Source organism: Malaclemys terrapin, chromosome 2 (genome assembly GCF_027887155.1).
Source record: "Malaclemys terrapin pileata isolate rMalTer1 chromosome 2, rMalTer1.hap1, whole genome shotgun sequence".
In the NCBI taxonomy this organism is placed as follows: domain Eukaryota; kingdom Metazoa; phylum Chordata; order Testudines; family Emydidae; genus Malaclemys; species Malaclemys terrapin.
In genome coordinates this window covers 80,529,732-80,549,747 of record NC_071506.1, presented here as the reverse complement: position 1 = coordinate 80,549,747, position 20,016 = coordinate 80,529,732, and the positions used below count along the sequence as shown (strand labels likewise).

General features: G+C 41.7%; 1 protein-coding gene across 1 annotated transcript in view; it reads right to left on the bottom strand.

The window, feature by feature from the left end:
- Positions 1-19,787, bottom strand: part of NPC1 (NPC intracellular cholesterol transporter 1) — a 50,135-nt gene extending 30,348 nt beyond the window's left edge. The window contains exons 1-6 of the mRNA XM_054016606.1: positions 19,510-19,787; positions 5,986-6,108; positions 4,674-4,780; positions 3,806-3,981; positions 2,413-2,580; positions 904-1,153 (exon numbers count right to left, since the gene is read on the bottom strand). Coding sequence (XP_053872581.1) covers positions 904-1,153; positions 2,413-2,580; positions 3,806-3,981; positions 4,674-4,780; positions 5,986-6,108; positions 19,510-19,593 — 908 coding nt within the window. The 5' untranslated portion in view covers positions 19,594-19,787. The remainder of the gene's footprint in view (positions 1-903; positions 1,154-2,412; positions 2,581-3,805; positions 3,982-4,673; positions 4,781-5,985; positions 6,109-19,509) is intronic.
- Between the last annotated feature and the right edge of the window lie 229 nt (positions 19,788-20,016).

The following is a 20,016-nucleotide window of genomic DNA, read 5'->3' as shown; positions in this document are numbered from 1 at the left end:
CAGGCCTACCAGAGACCTTTGGGATAAGACATATAGGATTAGATAACTGCACATTCTCCCTGCCTGGCCTGGCACAACAGCTGCTGCTACATGCATTAGATTGTAAAACTCTCAATGAAATGCACAAGATCTTCCACTTGCCTTTGATCTTTCCCTTGCAGGGGCAGGTGAAAAAAATCAGGAACGTGAAAGTAGTTTGTGTAGCCTGCTATTTTCAGCTCTTTGCCACAACTGTCTCAGAATTCCACAATTTTCTGAACATTTTACTATATCCCCTCCCCCCCAAGAATTCAGTTCCCAACTTTTTCTGTTAGAAGTATGCACCATCCCAATGAGAACAGCTGCGTCCAACAAAAATCTAGTGTTCTGGTGCTCTGTTAACCAACCCTTGCTGGAAACTGTCCCCAGCCAAAACAGCAAAGCTGTGAACTCATCTCTCTGCATTCACTTCAAGTTCCAAACTTAATTCAGGTGGGCCTTTAAAGTGATAATGAATACAAGGAATGTCCTCTCTCCCCAATGCTCTTAAAAATGAAGACAACTAAATGCAATAGACTACGCTAATAAGTTTAAATGCACAAAGTCAGGAAATGAAAGGAGATCAAGGATATACAAATGAATGTGGTCATGAAAATATTCAACTGCATATAAATATGGCTAAGTTACTGAGAACTTTGACTTTTCCATTTCTAATGTAATTTAAGATTTTTTTTTAAACATACCTATATGGGTAACATTAAATTGTTAACAAGCTATTCCTACACACTGTACATGAAAACAGTACTATTGTTATCACAAAACTGCTTACTTTCCCAGAGTGCAAAATAATTTTTGAACAGGTTAACAGAAAAAATAAATGAGTTTATTTGCATCAATATTGAGCATTTTAAATTGCCTGTTTACCTGTAACACCAGACTCCAAAAATGACTGCAAAAAATACAAGTAAAAATCCCATGTAGGAGATCCACATGATGACATACATAGCATCCAAACCAAGCAAAAGCCAAGGTGCAGGAGGTGGAGGGGGCTGAGGCTTGGGACCACAAACAAGGGAACAGTCCTGACAGCTGCATGGTCCTGTAACATCATCCATAGATTCATTACACCCTTTGGTAGCATTGTTCATAGGACTCATTCCATGGAGAGAAATATCTAAAAACAGAGACATTAATTATAAATGTGAAACTCCCATTTCATTTCTGTGTTTCTTTATTTTTAAAGAAGTGGTATTGTCATCCCCAAATGTTCAAAATTCACAAGTCAGGCCCCACCAAAATCATTAGATATTTGCCATTTGATTTTTGAGCCTTCAGGATGCACTCGCGTCACATTTTCAGAATTTTCTCCACAACCATGAGGACTAGAAACTTACTTTTAAAAATATGAAAGCTGAGATTCTCGTATGATCACAGGACCAAAGAAGCTGGGGCTTTAAGAAAAGTCTCCATCATCATAAAACTAGCAATAAAAGCTGTGAACTTTGGCAGTATAGAGGTGATTCTAGTGCAAGCTGTATGAAGTGTTTTTTTAAAAAAGTATATAAATTAAAATCTATTAATTTTCTTTACTTTTAGCACCAAAAATCACACTTAAAACACATGTAACATTTTACAGTGTGCAAATTCAACATATTTGGAAAAATCTGTACTCAGATATAAAGGGGAAGGATTGCTTACACTACACTAGTGGTTCTCAACCCACAGACCACTTGCGGCCCAATCAGCACTCAGCTCTGGCCCACGTGACATCCTCAGGGCCATACAGGTAGTATATATGCATATATACGGCCCACATAACACAGAGAGCTGCATATGTGGCTCACGATGGTAAATAGTTGGTATAAGCCAGTGGTTCTCAACCTGTTTCTGATAAACTGGGGGAAAACCCTCCCACACATACTTTTAGCACTTGTCTACACTAGAGAGAGGGGTCACGGTTAGGTCCACCTTCACTAAAAATGTTAACTAACTTTAACCACTTTTCTCACTCCAAGTGTAAACTCAGAAATCTAAACTATTAAGAAATACTGCAGAGATTTTTAAACTGCTTGCTTTTTAAACAGCTCACCTCTTACTACTGAATAAAAGGATCCAATTAGAAGATAATGATTAGAACAGCAAATTCTGACTATCAAAAGAGAGAATTATCTACCTTGCTATGTTGTTTCAGTGTAACATGGTGCTTCTCAACACTAACATTCATCAAGAAGCCAAGACAATTAAAATCCTCTCTAGTTCAGTATTATTATAAAACTATATAGTTTATACTGCCGTAACATACTATTCTCATGTTAGTTCTAATACATTATTGGATTTTACTACCACCTGTACTACCACAACAATGCATACAATGTAGACACTTATGTTTAGGACACAGGCCATACACAGAAGAAAAAAAGTTCCATTTCTTACCTGAAAAAATAGGAATGATGCTGAAAGGAGTCTGTCCATTATTCTTACTAAACATGTACTCAATCCAATTGGTAGCATTGCAGTCTTTAGCATCTTTCCCACATAGTAGCCCCAATGCTTTAACATTACTTGATGGTGCTTCCACATCTTTGCAGGCATTATACATGGCTAGAAAAAGTGTTATTAGGAAAGTATAAAAAAAAGTCCATGCTATTAAACAAAACAATCCAATTTTTAAAAGGTTTATTTTGCATTTTGAATTCTGGAAGTAAACAAGTCGACATTTAGTTCTTTAAATTCACAGAAGATGCGTTAAGCTTTAAACAGCAGATGCAGAATGTACATCCGGGGGGTGGGGAAGAGAGCGCGCGCAAGAACAAACTGATGGAAAACTGATTTTATCAAACCTAATGTACTTAAAGGAGGAATTTCTAGGGATACTCAACCCTGAGTACCTAAAAGACGGAGGATGTTCCAGGAGGCTCTCCTAACTACCACATGAAGTACATTTTTATTATTCAACATTTTGTTCCAAATAATCTCGTACATAGCATGAGCATAAGAAGCTGACAGAGGCCAAATCTACCTTATAATTACAACTGAGTCAGGAGACCCAGTTACAGTAAGGTTCAAATTTGTAATGTCGATTGAAATTAACTGTTTAACTGGGCTAAAGCCTTGGACAGCTCACACTACAAACTGGAATTACGTTAACTCAGTTGCAATTATAACAGACAGGGCACTCCACACAGTTTCCTTTCAGAGAAAATGAAGAATTCAAATACAATTTAGAATTTTTACACTTCTGTAAGAATAATATTTGTCTTACAAAATGCAATTTTCTACCACAACTGTCAAAAATTGAAGCGCTACACCAAACCTTGAAGCCACTATATGTTCATGCAAAACTTCATTGTTTCTCTCAGACTTGGATGACAATACTTCGTAAGATTTTCATAAGAGGGCTTATTTCTTATTACATGTTGTACAGTGTTTAACACAATGGGGACCCAATCTTGATTGGGTCTTTAGGAACTACCATAATATAATAATAATAATGCAGAACCACTTCAGCAAAACCAGAGGTGGTCATTCTATAACTGAAATTCTACATTCATGTTAATATTTTAAGCAGCTTATTATTATAAAACTTTTCTAAGGGGTCCGTTGCTATAGTTTTAGGCACTTGCCTGGACTAAGAAAAAGATTCCAAGGAGTTACAAGCAAATATCCTTTTGATCATTTGACAATTTCCACTCCCTCTCTCCCAGTTCCTCTACTGAAAGAAGTCTATGGTCAGAAAGAATATGTTTATCTGAAAATCTAGAGGAGTATGAGGAATTCACAATATACCATACTCAAGTAGCATAGTAACTGAACTGGGTTTGCTTACCATTGGCAAAACTCTCTCCAATATAATACTGTAGCTCTGTGATGCTGGTTTTGTTCTCTTTTATGACAGGATCATAGTAAGGTATAGTATTTGTAACATTCAAGAAGTCAACTTGATGTGGACTGCAGGTCAACTCACAGAACAGGTTAATTAAATTATAAAAACAAGATGGGCATCTGCAGAAGAAAAAAAGCCAGTTAAACATTGGATTTGATTCATACATGTACACACACACACACACACAAATACAAAGAGATTCACTTTGAAGGAAACATTTTACCAGGAAAGGTAAATGTTTCTTACAATTAAAACTACTGAGGACTCAAAATATGAGTAATTCAATCTTGCAAGCTACTCTATCAAGACTTAAGCTTAAATTGTGCATCTACTAATTACATAATAATTCTAGATTTTCCTAATCAAATGTCACTCCTAAGAAGAGTTGTCTCTCCTAATTGCAATTCAGCAGTGTTGCGAGGATGGAAGAAAGGAGTAAAAACCAACTCAGAAACAAACTTAGGAAGTTGCCCTGTTACCACCAAAAATGGCAGGAGCTGTAAAGGTGATGTTTAAATTAAATAGACAGTAGAACAAGTCTGGATTGCTCTTTGGGTGGGGCCCAGACACGACAAAAGGGAGCCCACATTCCCTTGGTGAACAATAGAAAGAACCACTGTGCCCGAATACAAGTTTCTCCCAACCATTCCCGGGAAGTTTTCTTCTTGACAAGCTTTTCCCAGTAACACCAATTTCACTAAGTCACAAAAATACTATTTTCTTTTTGTCAGCTCATAAAAACAGCTAACAATGTGCTTTTATTCATTAATATTACAAAGTGCTAATCATTTCAAGCTGTTTGTCAGCATACCTGGAGAGAAACTGCAGAGGCAGCTGCAAGTTATTTTTCAAAGTCTGAAGCTGCTGAACATCGCAACAAACACTAACGTTATCAAAGAGTAAACCTGGGCAGAGTTCCTTAAATAAAAAAAAAAAAAAAAAAAAAAGGTCACAAAGCCATTAATTATAATCAAGTGGGGGGAAAAAAGTAGGATTAAGGCATTTAACAACTTCATACATAGATGTCAGTAGAAAGTAACTTAAGAGAACACTAGTCATTCTGCGTCTGTGACAAAGAATTCATAACATTACCATCTTAATTAGAAAGTTGTCAGGATACTGAACTTGACTTAACATGATTTGTTATGGAAGAGGGGAAAAGAGATTTCTTCTTGTCTGCAAGGGACTGTTCTTTTTAGAACTGCATGGACACTGTCTAGCTCACCAATTCACCTGTACGTTAATATAGTATAAAAGGTACTGAAGGAGCAGACAGAATGTACACATCCCAACTGGAATGATTTATTCCTGCAGTTTGTTAGTGTACTTTGATGATAAATCTCAGAAGAGATTCCAAAAGGCAAATTTATGAACCAACAGTCCTGGACCTACCCCCATCAGACATTAAACATGAAATATACATACAAAGCAATTTTGTTCAGACTACCTTGAACATGTTATGTCTACACAGCAAAAATAACCCACAGCAGCAAGTCTCAGACACTGGATCAACTGTCTTGGGCTCAGACTGCAGGGCTAAAAATAGCAGTGTAGACACTTGGGCTCAGGCCCTGGGTACTCAGACCCTCCCCGAGTCTCAAAAAACTAGGCTCCAACCCTAATCTGAGCATCTACATGGATATTTTTAGCCCTATGAACCCAAGTCAACTGAAACCAGCCTCTGAGACTCGTTGCCATGGGGTGTAGGTTGGTTTTTGTTTGTTTGTTTGGCACTGTGTAGACAATCTACCCCGGAGACCAAAGTTTAATCTGAAGATTTGTTACAGAAACTCAGAAATTGTAGTTCAATGATATACAAGGTACTGGCATGGATTTGGCAGGACCTAAAATCATACAAGGCAGTGACATGCTTGAAAGTGTGCACCGATTATTTTAGGCATAATGCAGAGTAGTACGGATCAGGGGCTCATCTAAACACGATTAAACAAAGATGTGAAGTCACTGATGCCATTGCTCAGTTTCATAATGTGTGCAGTCATTTCATGTTTTAAGGCCCAAGAACTTAGATTATTGCAGAAAATTATATTTAGGTCTTATGCACATCCCAGCCCATATTCTATTTACCTTCTAGTTTCTAAAAGAACAGTCCAAAAGAAACATACCTGCATTAAGTCATATCCATCCTTTGGTAATGGTATTGGTAGTCCTGTATATTTGCAATTATATCTTTTACCTTCAGGATTCATTCCGCACTCCCCATACCAAACACATGATTGTGAAAGTACCTAATTAGAGGAAGTTGTGTTAGACAGTTGCATGGTAAAGAACTATTTAAAACCAAGAGACTTCGTACCAAAATGGCAAATGTTTCAAATCACGGACTTTCAGAGAATTTTTAAATATTTATAATGGATACAGAAAATATAAAGTAAATATTAGGAGAAAGGCCTCCATCTAGACATTTTTCTTTTAATAGTACCAAAAGCAGAGTACTATCAAACTAGAATCATATCAGTTCAGTAGATACTAGACAGTGCTAGCTTTTAAATAGCACATAAGAAAAAGCTAAAACAAGATCAGCAGACAAGATTAAAATCATGTTAATTTCTCTCTCTCACACACAATCACTTTCCTCCTCCAGCGATATATACACATTTTCCTGGCTTAGCTAGTTAAACACACACACTTGCCCATTTGTATTCCCAGGGAAAGCACATTTACTACCCTGGTGGTACACAGTGATAGGATAGGTGTGGGAAATCACATTGGCAGGGCTATAATATGCAAGGATTCTAGAGAACTCCCTGTCCCACATGGGTAGTAATTTTCAATCAAATGCTGGGTAATACGGAAAAGCACTTGCTCATACGAGTTAAAATGCTCACAGGTAACTCAATTTGTAACCATTACTGCTATAAACCCTATAGAGAATATTTTGAATCAGAAATGTATTTGTATGCTGCAGAAATGCATCAAATTAATGTGACAAGTTGATTTATTAAGATGGGAAAGCTGAAATACAAGTTTGCCATCAGTAATTTGCTATAATTACAAATTCAGAGAAGACGCAGCATAAACATTACAAAAGAGCAAGGATTATGTAACGCAAAAGTTTATCAAGCATTTCTCATTCATCACATGAGAGTCATCTGGTCACGGCAAAACTCAGCGAGTTGTGCTATCCATCAGCAGCACTCCCCTCCCCCTCCTAGCTTAAGCAGATTGTGTGTCACCAACATAAGAGCAGTGCAGCGTTCCCCTATTTCTATAGCTGTACTGCTTTTAATTAGCTATAGAAAGGAATCTGAGGCCACTGTTAGCAATGCACTTAAGAAAGTTTACTGCTAGCAATGAAGAAAGTTTACTTGGTACTAGCTCAAAATTTACACTGCAGTATATTAAGGGGAGAAAAGTTGAAGGGACCTCTTTTTGGAAAACTTAGCCTGAAATGCACAGAAGACCACATCTGTATGCCTCTCTCCTCCCTTTCATTTTTTTTTTTTTAAAAACATGAATACATACAATTTTTTACTAGTCCTTTGGATTCTACCGTATGTAACTGAAACTGTAGAATTTCTGGTCTCTTCTATCACCATCAAAACAACTAAATTGACAATTCAAAGTTCATCTACTCTGGCAATTTCAACACATGTATCAATGTACAGTACTGTACACTATCATCCTGTTATTCCAAAAAAGTATTTTAAACAGCCTCTAACCCTTTGCAAAAATACTTGTGCAATATATAATATAAGCAACACTTGAATGACATCACAAACGCATTCAGTACATATTTCTGCAAGCTTTTCCATTCTGAAAGTTGCATAGGACAGTTTTACAGATAAAGATGGGGCAGAAGTTTTCTAAACAACCTTTACTAGTGTTTGTTAAACATCACATGCTTATATTGCAAGGACAAACTCCTATGTTTTGTGCTTGACCATGAATAACTTTGTTCACTAATCCCAGGGACCCCTCATGGTCTCCAAACATAACATCTAAGGACTACACAGAATTACATTAAATGATTCCACAGCATCCAATACACTTAGGGTGACCAGACAGCAAATGTGAAAAATCGGGACGGGGTGGGGATTAATAGGAGCCTATACAAGAAAAAGACTCAAAAATCGGGACATCTGGTCACCCTAAATACACTAAACATTTCTTACTGGATGACAGACACAGAAACACACCCAAAAGATGAAAAAATAATGATAGGACATTTGTCAAGGGAAGAAAGAAACTGTACTTACATTACAGTAATTGTGGTTCTTTCAGATGTGTTGTCCATATATATTTCACTGTTGGCATGCAATCGAGTCTAGATTATTTTGCTCAGCAGTGTCTGTTTGGGGCTGCATTTGCACACCAAGTGTCTCCAAGTCTCCAGCCAAGGGCATTAAGGGTGAGGCAGCTGCAGCCCCAACCTCCCCTCAGTTCCTTAGTATCTGGGTTCTGTATGGCTATCAGACTCCATAATAGCAGGGAAGGGGGGGTTGATCATGGAATCTATCTAGATATGTCTCAAAGACCCACAGTTACTGTAGGTTAAATATCAACTTCTTTTTTAAGTGATTGTAGGACAGCCTTACCAAAATTAGGGTCAAATCTGGATGCTTCCACAATAGAGTAGCACTGTACGAACACATATCTTAACACCACATAGCTACTCTACAAGCACCCAGAATGGGAACGTTTCTGAAAGAAGCAACAGAGGCCGCTTGTGCCCTAGTCAAGTGAGCTGTGACTCTTACAGTCAGGGTTAAAAATCAGTCAATTTCATAAAGTTTGATACAAGCCATTATTCAGTTAGAGTGTATTGAAACAGCCTGTACTTTAATCCATATGCTATGAATGACCTAGGGCAGTGGTGGGCAACCTGCAGCCCATCAGAGTAACCTGCTGGCAGGCCACAAAACAGTTTGTTTCCTCTGACCATCCACAGGCACGGCCACCTGCAGCTCCCAGTGGCTGCGGTTCACCGTTCCCAGCCAATGGGAGCTGCGGGAAGTGGCAGCCCATACGTTCCTGCGGTCCATGCTGCTTCCTGCAGCTCCCATTGGCCGGGAACAGCGAACCACAGCCACTGGGAGCTGCAGGCAGCCATGCCTGCAGACAGTCAAAGTAAACAAACTGTCTTGCGGCCCACCAGTGGATTACGCTGACGGGCCGCAGGTTGCCTACCACTGGATGCTCTAAACGGCTTAGTTCTGTTTATACAGAAAGAAAGCACTCTAAGGAAATGTGCATGTGGTTTTGAAAAAAAAGTGGATAATCTGATGTAAATGAAAGACTATTTTGGGTAAGGTCTTAATGACATCATGTCCTTATGAAAAATGATATACGGAGGCCTTAAGATTGAAGTTTGCATCTCATTTGCACTCCTGGCTGATGTTATGACCAAGAAGACTGTTTTAATGGAAAGAAGGAACAGGAAACATGTAACCAAAGGTTCAAAAGATAGGCTTATTAACCCCTTGAGGGCAGTATTCAGAGCCCAGGGAGAAAGATTCCATAACTGTGTGCCAGAGGGAAAGGGGGAGGGGGATTTGTAAACTGTCATAAACCCTTTAAGTGTAGAGTCATAGAGTTTAAGGCCAGAAGGCACTATTAGATCATCTTGTCTGCATCTGCCCACCTGTGTTGGAAAGTGGAGAGCTGCAAGATGTACCCTCAACAAGCTCATGGAAAGTTCAAAGTTCTTTAAATTCAGGAGACAGTCAAGTACGTTTGGAATCTTGAACATAGATTCCAACAACTGGCCTTGTGGCCAGGCCAGACCAGACCATATGGCAGACAACTGTGTAGTGTAGACAAGGCCTTAGACAATTATTTACAAATGGCCCATCTCTTTAATGTGTTCCTCTCCCAGACATGATAAAGATCAGGTACGCCCATCATTTAGAGGCATTACAGCTTCACATGAAAGGCAATTTTTTGAAGACTAGTGTTCATTCTTAAGCAATTGATCCCAGTACTAGTGGTAATTCACAGGCAAACAGAGCAGCAGTTTCTTTACAAAAAGGGAAGAAAGGAAACACTAGCAAATTACTAACACTAAACCTAATCACTAATTAGGTATTCATTAAGTACCTATTTACACAGTAAACAGACCATACCCTGTGCAAAGAAGCTGGTAGAAATAAGTGGTGAGAAAGAATTGAGGGGTAGTTGGGGTTGCTCCACCCTTGCTTAGAGACAGAAAGACATGGGAGGGGTAAGGCATAGCCGCAACAGACTACTCATCAAAGTAATCTAGACTCGAGTACATTGGGGACATGCGCACCAACAGTGGAATATAATATATACACATGAACAAACTCTGAAGCTTTGTCTAGGGCAGGGCTGGATTTCCAATTAGGCACAGTAGGTACATGCCTAGGGGCGTTCTAGGAGCACTTAAAAATTCAAAGCTGCTCCCAAGTCCTGGCAGGGGACAGGGCCAGCTGAGGGGGAGACAGCCCCACCCAGCCCTGCTGGTGCGTTCCTGCTAGCAGGGAAGGCGAAGCACACACACACACACACACCCAACCCATGGCAGGCAAAGAGCTCAGCAGTCCAACTCAGGGGGCCATGCTGGGCAAGTGGGGCCTGAGGGAGCCTGGCCTGACCAGGAGTGGGGCCTGCCCAAGCCTGGACCAGCCCTGGCCACGCTGCCAGCTCAGCCCAGCTGACAGAGTCACCTCCCAGCAAGGCCAGTGAATGTGGCCACGGGGCACGGCATGGGTCTCTGGGGAGGGTTGTGGGGGGTGCTGGGCAGTTTGTTGGGCGTGCTTGGCAGTGCGGAGTGGGGAAGTCTGTGTCTGTGTAAGTAAATCCAGCCCCGGCCACCTCTGAATACACCTCTACCCTGATATAACATGACCTGATATAATACAAATTCGGATATAATGCGGTAAAGCAGCACTCGGGGGGGGGGGAAGGGGGGGCTGCACACTCCGGCGGATCAAAGCAAGTTCGATATCACGTGGTTTCACCTATAACGCGGTAAGATTTTTTGGCTCCTGAGGACAGCGTTAGATCGGGATAGAGGTGTACATACATACCTAGGATTTTGAACAGCCCAAGCAGCCACCTTACTACCATGGCCACACTATTTCTAGCACGTTGCTCAAGTGGAGCTAGTGAGTGTATATGTCTACCTGACCTTGGAATTACACCCCCAAGCTGCACTGTAGACACAACATTATATGGTAGTTATACAAATGCTTTGATGCCAGACTATAACCAGTTCCGCAGAACTGACTTCACCATGCAATAAAGAAATTTTCTTCTCAATGGTGCTTTAAAAATAAATGGTGTTGCCATCTTTTTAGTTTTGCCATCCGGGTACCTGTTCTTGATGTTTTTATTATATTCTTTACTACTTATTCCACATTACTAATATTGCAGTCATCATTGGGACAGATTTTCTCAACTGTACCAGAATGAAGGTTGGATGCTGTGAGAAGTATTTGAGTTTCTTTTCGCTACTAGTCTAATTAACTATCATTGTTAATTGGATGGAGAGCCAAACAAAACTCTGATCTCTTTTTCCCAACCAAATATCAGTTTCTGAATTTCAACTCACATTTGAGAGAAGTAATACATACAAATAAAATTAAAATCTTGCTCACTGGATTTGGGGTTGGAGTTTATTAGAACAATTTGGTCAGCTAGATCATAAACCTGGCTACCCATCCAGATTTCATCCTTCCAAAAGGGAGAAAATTCCCACAAGCTGAAGAACCTCCATCCTTACAAATCTTTATTTATGTCAGATAAAGGATGCAAAGAAGTTTCCCTCCATGTGTCGCAAGTATTTTTTTGCTGACTTCATATTCCAACATCTCATTAGTTGTACTTCTTCTATACGAGTATACAGTGAAGTGTACTAAAAGAGTTAAGTACAAAAGATTTTTTCATGAATATAAGTTAAATTGTGTGCATATATGGTATTCAGGCAACAAGTGATTGAACCAAGCATCCATGAGCATTATGCATCTTCAGCTGGAAAGTTATCTGGGTGAATTAACAAGCCTTAAAATACATAATAGGTCATGGAGACTGCAACAGGAGGTCCCAGATTCAAGTATAGGAGTATAGTAAAATAAAGGCAAGGCCATACTATACAATGTGACAGCAGAGTTGAGATTTATGTACGATAAGTGGCCTATTCATTGCACACTTAAAGCTTCAATTTAATGGGAACTTTGGTGCACAAAGAATGCAGGATCTGGCCCAAAGAGTTTACAGTTCAATTCTACCCACTCATCATATGTTTAGGATGTTTCTGATAATTTCCAAGTGCATGCTAACCATGGCACCAAAACGGATTTAGCAACCAAAGACTGTAAAGAAAACAAACTATTTGATTGGCTTCATAGTTTAAATACCACCAATGTGATTTTTATTATATTAACTCCAAAATGAGCATAAATTAACCGTGGGACTGGGGGAATCTCAATTTTCAGAAAACGGTACAAAGTAACAAGTGTTACATATATGTAAAACTTAATACGTAGAATTATGAATCAAATACAGAAATTAGTACTTGTATTTTTTCTAAGATAAAAGTTGTTTTTATTGATATCATTTAAATGGTGGATTATAGTGTTGCTGAATTATGTTGGTCCCAGGACATGAGACAAAGTAGATGAGGTAATATCTTTTATTGGATCAACATCTATGGACAGAAAGGACAAACTTTTCAGCTTCACAGAGCTCTTCTTCAGGTCTAGAGAAAATAATCAGAGTGTCTTAGCTGGTTACTTTCTCCAGATATGAGGAAGAGCTCTGTGAAACTCACAGCTTGTCTGTTCTACCAACAAAAGTTGGTCCAATAAAAGATATTACCAAACCTACCTTGTCTCTTAAATGGTGGTTGTCACTACTGAAGAATCAAGCACAATTACTCAAAGACCAGAAAAACCCATTAGTCATAAATAGCCTGTTCTCCCACCCCAAGCAAGTTTAAATGGAATACAGTCTAACATTTAAGCCATGGTCATGTCTACACCTAAAACACTACAGCAGCGCAACACTACCACTGCAGTTGTAGCACTCCTGTTTATACCCTACATATTCCAATGAGAGGATACTCCCATCAGTGTAGGTAATCCATCTCCCCAAAAGGTGGAAGCTAGGTCAACAGAAGACTTCTTCCATCAACTCAGCACTGGATTTTTCACATCCCTGAGATACATAGCTATACCAAAGTAAGTTTCCTAGTGTTGACCAGGCTTATGTTTACCCTTAAGACAATATAGCAGCGCAGCTGTAGCGCTTCAGCGTAAACACCCAATACAGAGGTGGAAGGGGTTCTCCCATCACTGTAATAATCCACCTCTCCAACAGGTGGTATCTTGATTGACGGAAGAAGTCTTCCATCCACCTAGCACAGTCTACGCTGGGGTTAGGTTGACTTAACTACATCTCTCGGGGATGTGGATTTTTCACACCAGAGAGATGAAGCTATGCCAATGTAATTGTCATTATAGACCATCCCTTAGAGTGGATATATTTACACTACAACCTGCATTAGATGGTTTTTTTTTAAGTCTTGTCAATTCCTAACCTTTTTGAAGTTAGTAGCATGAAGACACTTAAAACGTTCAACCATTAACAAATGACTAGCAAACTGAGCATATGATTATTCCATCTAGCTATAATTATGGTAAAGAGGGCTCATCTCCTCCCCATCCTCCATCAATGTTCAAGGGATTTACACAAGTAACTATTTCATTCTCATTGATAAGATGTTGCAGGGAATTTCTCAAGCAAGTTCCACATATGTCAAGGGAGGCTGGATCTTAAGTATTTAAAAAAGAAAATTTATAAAAAAAGATAAAATACGTTACTCTCGTCTCTGTTACAGGTATACAAACTAAAGGTCTTATTTAATCCTCTGACATTAGTAGGATTTCTGTATGTGCATAGCAAGGGACATACACAGCTTTAAAAAAATAATGTGATAATAAAAAAAAATCATTAATTGTCAAGAGCAGGTGTAGTACTTGAAACGACTTACAACTTATTTGAAACTGACCACATTTCAAGTTGACAGTGTACCTTTAATCCTGGAAAGGTCAGACTCATCCAATTAACTAAAGGGGATGGGGGGTTAAGTCTGCAGAATGCTCTGAAATTAACCAAGTTCAGCCAGAGCACTACAGGAATTACTTTTAGAAATAGTGCCATTGAGCTATCTGACACCACCACATGGTCAGGACTTCACTTTTATATCTAATCTGAAATATACCTTCTACAAGAAGAGCATAGTCTTACACCATGCTGGGGCCTTGGTTGGATATCACTCAGAGAGAAGCACATCCCCTACTAAATCACTACTTCCTTCAGCTGTTTTGGCTGAGAAAGCTGACTGAGTCATAGTTCAAGCTAAAAGAAAATCTATTTCATGAATCAGCAACACAATCTGACGTTACTACACTTTCAGTATTATATATGCAGTGCAGAAATAGTTACCTCAAAAAACCAGGTTAATATTTAGCTCATGTTGACTTAAACATATTTTTCTTCTTACTAATACAAGATAAAGTGCTAAAATAATTCACCACATGTAAGGAAACTTGTAGTAATATACACTATCCATAATTGCAAAACATACATCCACCAGCCCCCAACCCCCACTCCAACATAAGGTCAGCATTTCTCCCATGAACTAAATGGGTGTCCTATATATCAAACTCAGAGATCAACCTCTTTAATGTCTCAGACAGGCTTGACCACCACAAAACAAAAACTATGATGGATCCCTGAACTTCAAGGCAAACACCGAGAACAATAATTGTGTTGTATGAATAACAATGAGCATTTGTCATCCTGCACCAAACACTGGATGGTTATCAAAGATCATATTCAGCTTTCCTTATCTTTCATTTCTAATCTAAAAGGTTTGAAAGAAATTCAGTGAGTAAGTTTACAGCAGCACCAGTAAGAGACAGCTTTATTTCCCTCCTTCTGCGCTGCCTTCCCCCTCCTCTCCCTCAATACACATACAGACCCGGATATGTATTGTACCTAATGTCCTGTAATGCACAATCAATACTTCTGTTGGAATTTCTAATTACACCATCCCCTCCCAATATTCATATCTGCTCCAAAAAAGAGAACTTTTTTTCAAGCTAACAGGACGTTTATTCATTGGGAATTCATTCACTATTAATAGGTCAAGTTTCCCAACACAAACCACAGGATTGGAAATTACTGCCAAGTGTAACTGATAAGCATAAGCGTCACGGCCTTTCAGGGTCAAATAATAAAGCAGACAAAAGTTATAACTAAAAAAAAAAAAAAAAGTCTTCTTAACCTAACTTTAAAGTAATGTAGGCGGGCTAGCAGATGCACTGGGTTACTGTTTGACTGGGGTTTCAATTTGACTTGGTCACAAGTAAAAATTACTTTAGCACTGGGAATGCTGCATGCATATGAAGGGCAGTACATAGCTCCTAGCTAAAATTTGTCTACAATCACAAAAGTACCAAACAATTCCGTACTAGTGGCAGTCCCTGTTCAGATATCCTGCATTTGAGTAGTGGGGCTGTTGCACAACAGGAATGAAGGACACTCTTAGGAGATAAGTAGGAAAGATTGCAGGCAGTTTGCCAGGCTGTAACCAGATCTATTAGGCATTCACTTTCCCAAACACAATTTATACATCACCCCTTGCCTTATAAAAACCCTTCTCTCCACCTTCCACCAGAACACTGCAAAACCCAAATCAGAACCTTCATATACAGAAGCAGCCACCTGTTTTTACTGTTTTGTTCTGGAAACGTTTGTCTCTTCAGTGACTCCCTTCGTTTTTACACCCATTTTGAACAATATGTTTTGACAGCTACTTTAGGAATTACTTCCACATTTATATAGAGCTTTTCATCCAAGCATCTCAAATATCTTTACAAAGAGGGATAAATAATGTCTCCATTTTACAGATGGAGAAATGGAGGTATAGAGGTTAAGTGACTTGTCCAAGGTAACAAAGCAGCAATTGGAGAACAGGTCTCTTGACTCAGTTTGTGTTATGAAACACTAAACCAATGGATCCCAAGGTTACAGAAATGTTTATTAAATAATTGTATTGGGAAGAAAGAAATGCAAACCATCTATTCAAAGCACTAAATATTTATTCTGACTGCTTCCTCTTCACACTTCCACGTAAGTAAAAACCATATACCATTAACAAAAAAGGACTGCCACCATCCTCAAAAACCATTTCCTGAAAAGCACTAAGTTTATATCTTCATATACAGACCACAACTAAAGATGGCAGCAATCTGCCAAAAAGGAAGGCAAAACGGATCCTTTTTTTACAAAACCAAAGGAAAGCATACAATATTAATAAACAACCTTGATTACGGAGCACATCTATCCATCCGGATTGTTCATTCTTTCCTAAACAAAACTAAGATCATCTGCACCAGACCTCAGTTATAGTGCAGAGTTTTCACTGTAAGCAGCAAGTACTGAGTGAAAGGCCTGCAATTAACATATCTCCTCTTTTATTAGAGCTGGGCAAAGCTTGAAGAAAAGCATTCCTAACACCTCCTAGCTTAAGGACTACACTACAGCCACGTCCACACTCCTGAGCGACACAGTTATACCGACCTATCCCCCAGTGTAGACAGCACTGCATCAATGAGAGGGGTTCTCCCCTCAACACAGGTACTACCTCTCGTGGAGGTGGCTTAACTTCTCCTGGTCATCGGCACAGAACCGTCTTCACTTAAGTACCCCAATGGTGCAGCTGTGCCACTGCAGCATTTTAAAGACCTACCTTAAGTTAGTTTAGAAGTGAAATAATATATAATGAATTTTAGGTTACAGAGGCCATTAAAAATCATTTTGTCTTGCATTGTTTAAAGCTTCATCTTACAGCTCTGGGCTGTGTTTCACAGAGAATCTCTAACCTACATCTGTACCATGACACATTACAAGATGTGAATGATCATATCCTTTTTGGTTATAAAAATGAAAGAGCCCTTAAATGTAAAACAGTGTATTTTAATGTACCTTTTACACTGAGATATTATTCTGAACTTAATTACATTGAACCCCTGCTAAGGTTTGCGTCAGGCTCCCCAAGAGATTGTTCAGTTTAAGAAGTTCACATTGGACCTCCATATAGAAGTTTTACAATGGGAGAACAATATTCTTTGAAGTTGATAGAATGAATTATCAAGAGATAGATATAAACACATACACCAAGAGAGAAAAGATGGTCCAGTGATTAGGGCAGTAGCTTAGGACCTAGAAGATCTAGAGCAGGGGTCAGCAACGTGAGCCAATTTTTAATGGCACGCTGCTGCCTGCCGGGGTCCCAGCCGCCGGCCCCGCTCAGCCCACTGCCGAACCCAGGCTGGCAGCGTGCTGAGCGGGGCCGGCAGCCGGGACCCCAGCAGGCAGCAGCATGCCATTAAAAATCCTGCACCCCCACACATACCCAGCCCCCACACACCCCATGCCCTGACTCTTGCACCCCCCCCCCCCCATATTCCCACCTGCACCCCTCGCACCAAATGGGAGCTGCCCAGGTAAGCACTCCACACCCAAACCTTCTGCCCAACCCTGAGCCCCCTCCTTCATTTTAGCTCCTGGCCAGACCCTACACCCCAACCTGCTCCTTCACCCCGAGCCCTGTGCTCAGTGCATTCCCACCCTCAGCTCAGTGCAGAGAGAGAGGAAGAGAATGGGCTCGAACCAGGGAGAAGGTAGGTACCCATTCTATGTGAGCAGGGCCAGGACCCCAGACCAGCAGCGGGCTGAGCCGCTCAGCCCGCTGCCGGCCCCTTGCCGGCCCAGGTCCTGGCTGCCGGCCCCTTGCCGGCCCAGGTCCTGGCTGCCGGTCTCACTCAGCCTGCTGCCGGCCTAGGTGAACAGAACCACGGGCCAGCAGCGTAAGATCAGCATTTTAATTTAATTTTAAATTAAGCTTCTTAAACATTTTGAAAACCTTGTTTAACTTTACATACAACAATAGTTTAGTTACATAATATAGACAGAGAGAGACCTTCTAAAAAACATTAAACTGTATTACTGGCACGTGAAACCTTAAATTAGAGTGAATAAATGAACACTCGGCACACCACTTCTGAAAGGTTGCCAACCCCTGATCTAGAGGGTCAATACGCCGCTCCATCACATACTTCTTGTGTGACCTCAGGCAAGTCTCTTAACCTTTCTGTGCCTCAGTTTCCCCTCAATAAAAATTAAGGTACTTCCCTACCTCACAGGGATGTTGAGGATAAATATATAAATAACTGTGAAGCGCTCTGAAATCTACTTATGCTATTATATATTATTACAATGGTTCTCAAACTGAGAGTTGTGACTCCAAAGCAGGTCATGACCCTGTTTTAATGGGGATCACCAGGGCAGACTTCAGCCCGGGGCCGTGTGGCTCAGGTTACAGGCCCCTGCCTTGGGCTGAAGCCCTTGAGCTTCAGCTTTGAGCCCCCAACTCAGAGTGGTGGGGTCAGGCTTTGCCCTCACCTCCTATGTGGGGTGGCAGGGCTCAGGCTTCGGTCCCCCCTCCTGGGGCCGTGTAGTAATTTTTGTCAGAAGGCAGTCACAGTGCAATGAAGTTTGAGAACCCCTGTATTATTATATACTAAGTGCTAGTATATCTGGCTGGAAGTGATGGGATGTTGACGGCAAGTTACTAAATCTATCTTTTATGATGGAAGATATTTACATAGCTCCCAAGAAAACTGTAAACTCAGGCCTGGATTTTGCAAATACTTACACATGATTATCTTTATGACAACTCATGGGTATAAAGTTGTTTGCGGAACAGGGGCCCAAAACATTAAAGCAGCAGTCAAGTCCAATTAAATCAATGGGACTAATAGTGCGTAAATGTTTGCAGGGCAAGCTTGGAGCATAGTCAGTTTCAGTGTTCTCCTAGTATGGAGAGCCAGCTTCTCCTGTTGGGAGACTTCCACACAGCAACAAGTAAGAGAAACTCTTAGCAAGGGAGGGAAAACGTGACTATAAAACCACAAAAAATTAGCAGGGGAACAGAAGTGTCAACTTTTAATTTGGCAATGCCTTTTAAATAAAAATGATTTTTACTAAAAACGAGTTCAGTTATCAGATCTGGGTTTGCAGACATGCCGATTTTTGAGGGGCTGGAGAAGAAAAGAAATAATTTGCTCCAACAAAAGCTCAGATGAAAGTCATCAGGTCTCTCCTCCCAAGTGAAGTCGCGTCTCCTGCCTCAGGTGAGCCCCATTCCACCAACGTGGGGCCCGGCACCACCCCTTGAAACTAAGGCCGAGCCCGGGCGTTGTCCAAGAAACAACAATTATTGTTACTGTCCTACCGCCCAGCGGGGCCCGCGTGGATTTCCACAGGGCAGAGAGCTGCACGTGTGGGAGCCGAGAGCCCAGAGCCACAACCGCAGGCTCAGCCCGCTCACGGGACGATGGGGGGGGGGCCGCTAATGCAAGCAGCGGCACAACGGCCAACAGCTCCCAGCTTAACAGCCCCACCTGGCCCACGTCCAACCGCTTCCACCCTGGGGCCCTGCCTAACCCCCGGCCCCGCCTCGCAGACTGGGGGTATGATGCCGGCGAGACTACAGCAGAGGACGGGACCCAGGGCAGAGGGGAGCCCGGAGCCCTTCCTCCCCCGCCCAAGGGGGTCGCCCCGGCGGGAAGGAGCCGGGGAGGCCCCTCGCTCACCTGCACCGGGGGCAGCACCAGCAGCCAGGCGAGCAGGCTCAGGCTGCAGAGGCCCCACCTGGGGCTGCGCGGCTCGCGCCTCATGCCGGGCCGGCGGGGTGTCTCTCCTGGGGGCGCGGGGACCGCTGCTGTCTGCCGCTCCCGTAGCTTATCAGGGGCTGGGGGCCGCCGGCAGCCGAGCCGGGCCGCTCCTCCCCGTGCTGGGCGGTGCCGGACGCCGCGGGGCTCCCTGCGAGTGGCTAGAGGCGACAGCGTCTCCGCTTCTGCCGGCCTCAGCTTCAACCGCCGCGGCTCCTCCTCCCAGTCCCGAGGCGGGCCGCGACTCCGCCTTTTCCTGCGCTGGGGGAGGCGCCGCAGCCTGTCACGCCACCTCGGGGCGCGGCGCCGCGGCCTCTCCCCGCCCAGCGGCTGCTCTGTCACCCCACGCGCTCGCTGCTGGGCGGCGAGAGCCGAGCGCGGCCATAGGCGGGACCCGCCCGCCGATCTGCCCCCGGGGCCTCTCACGCA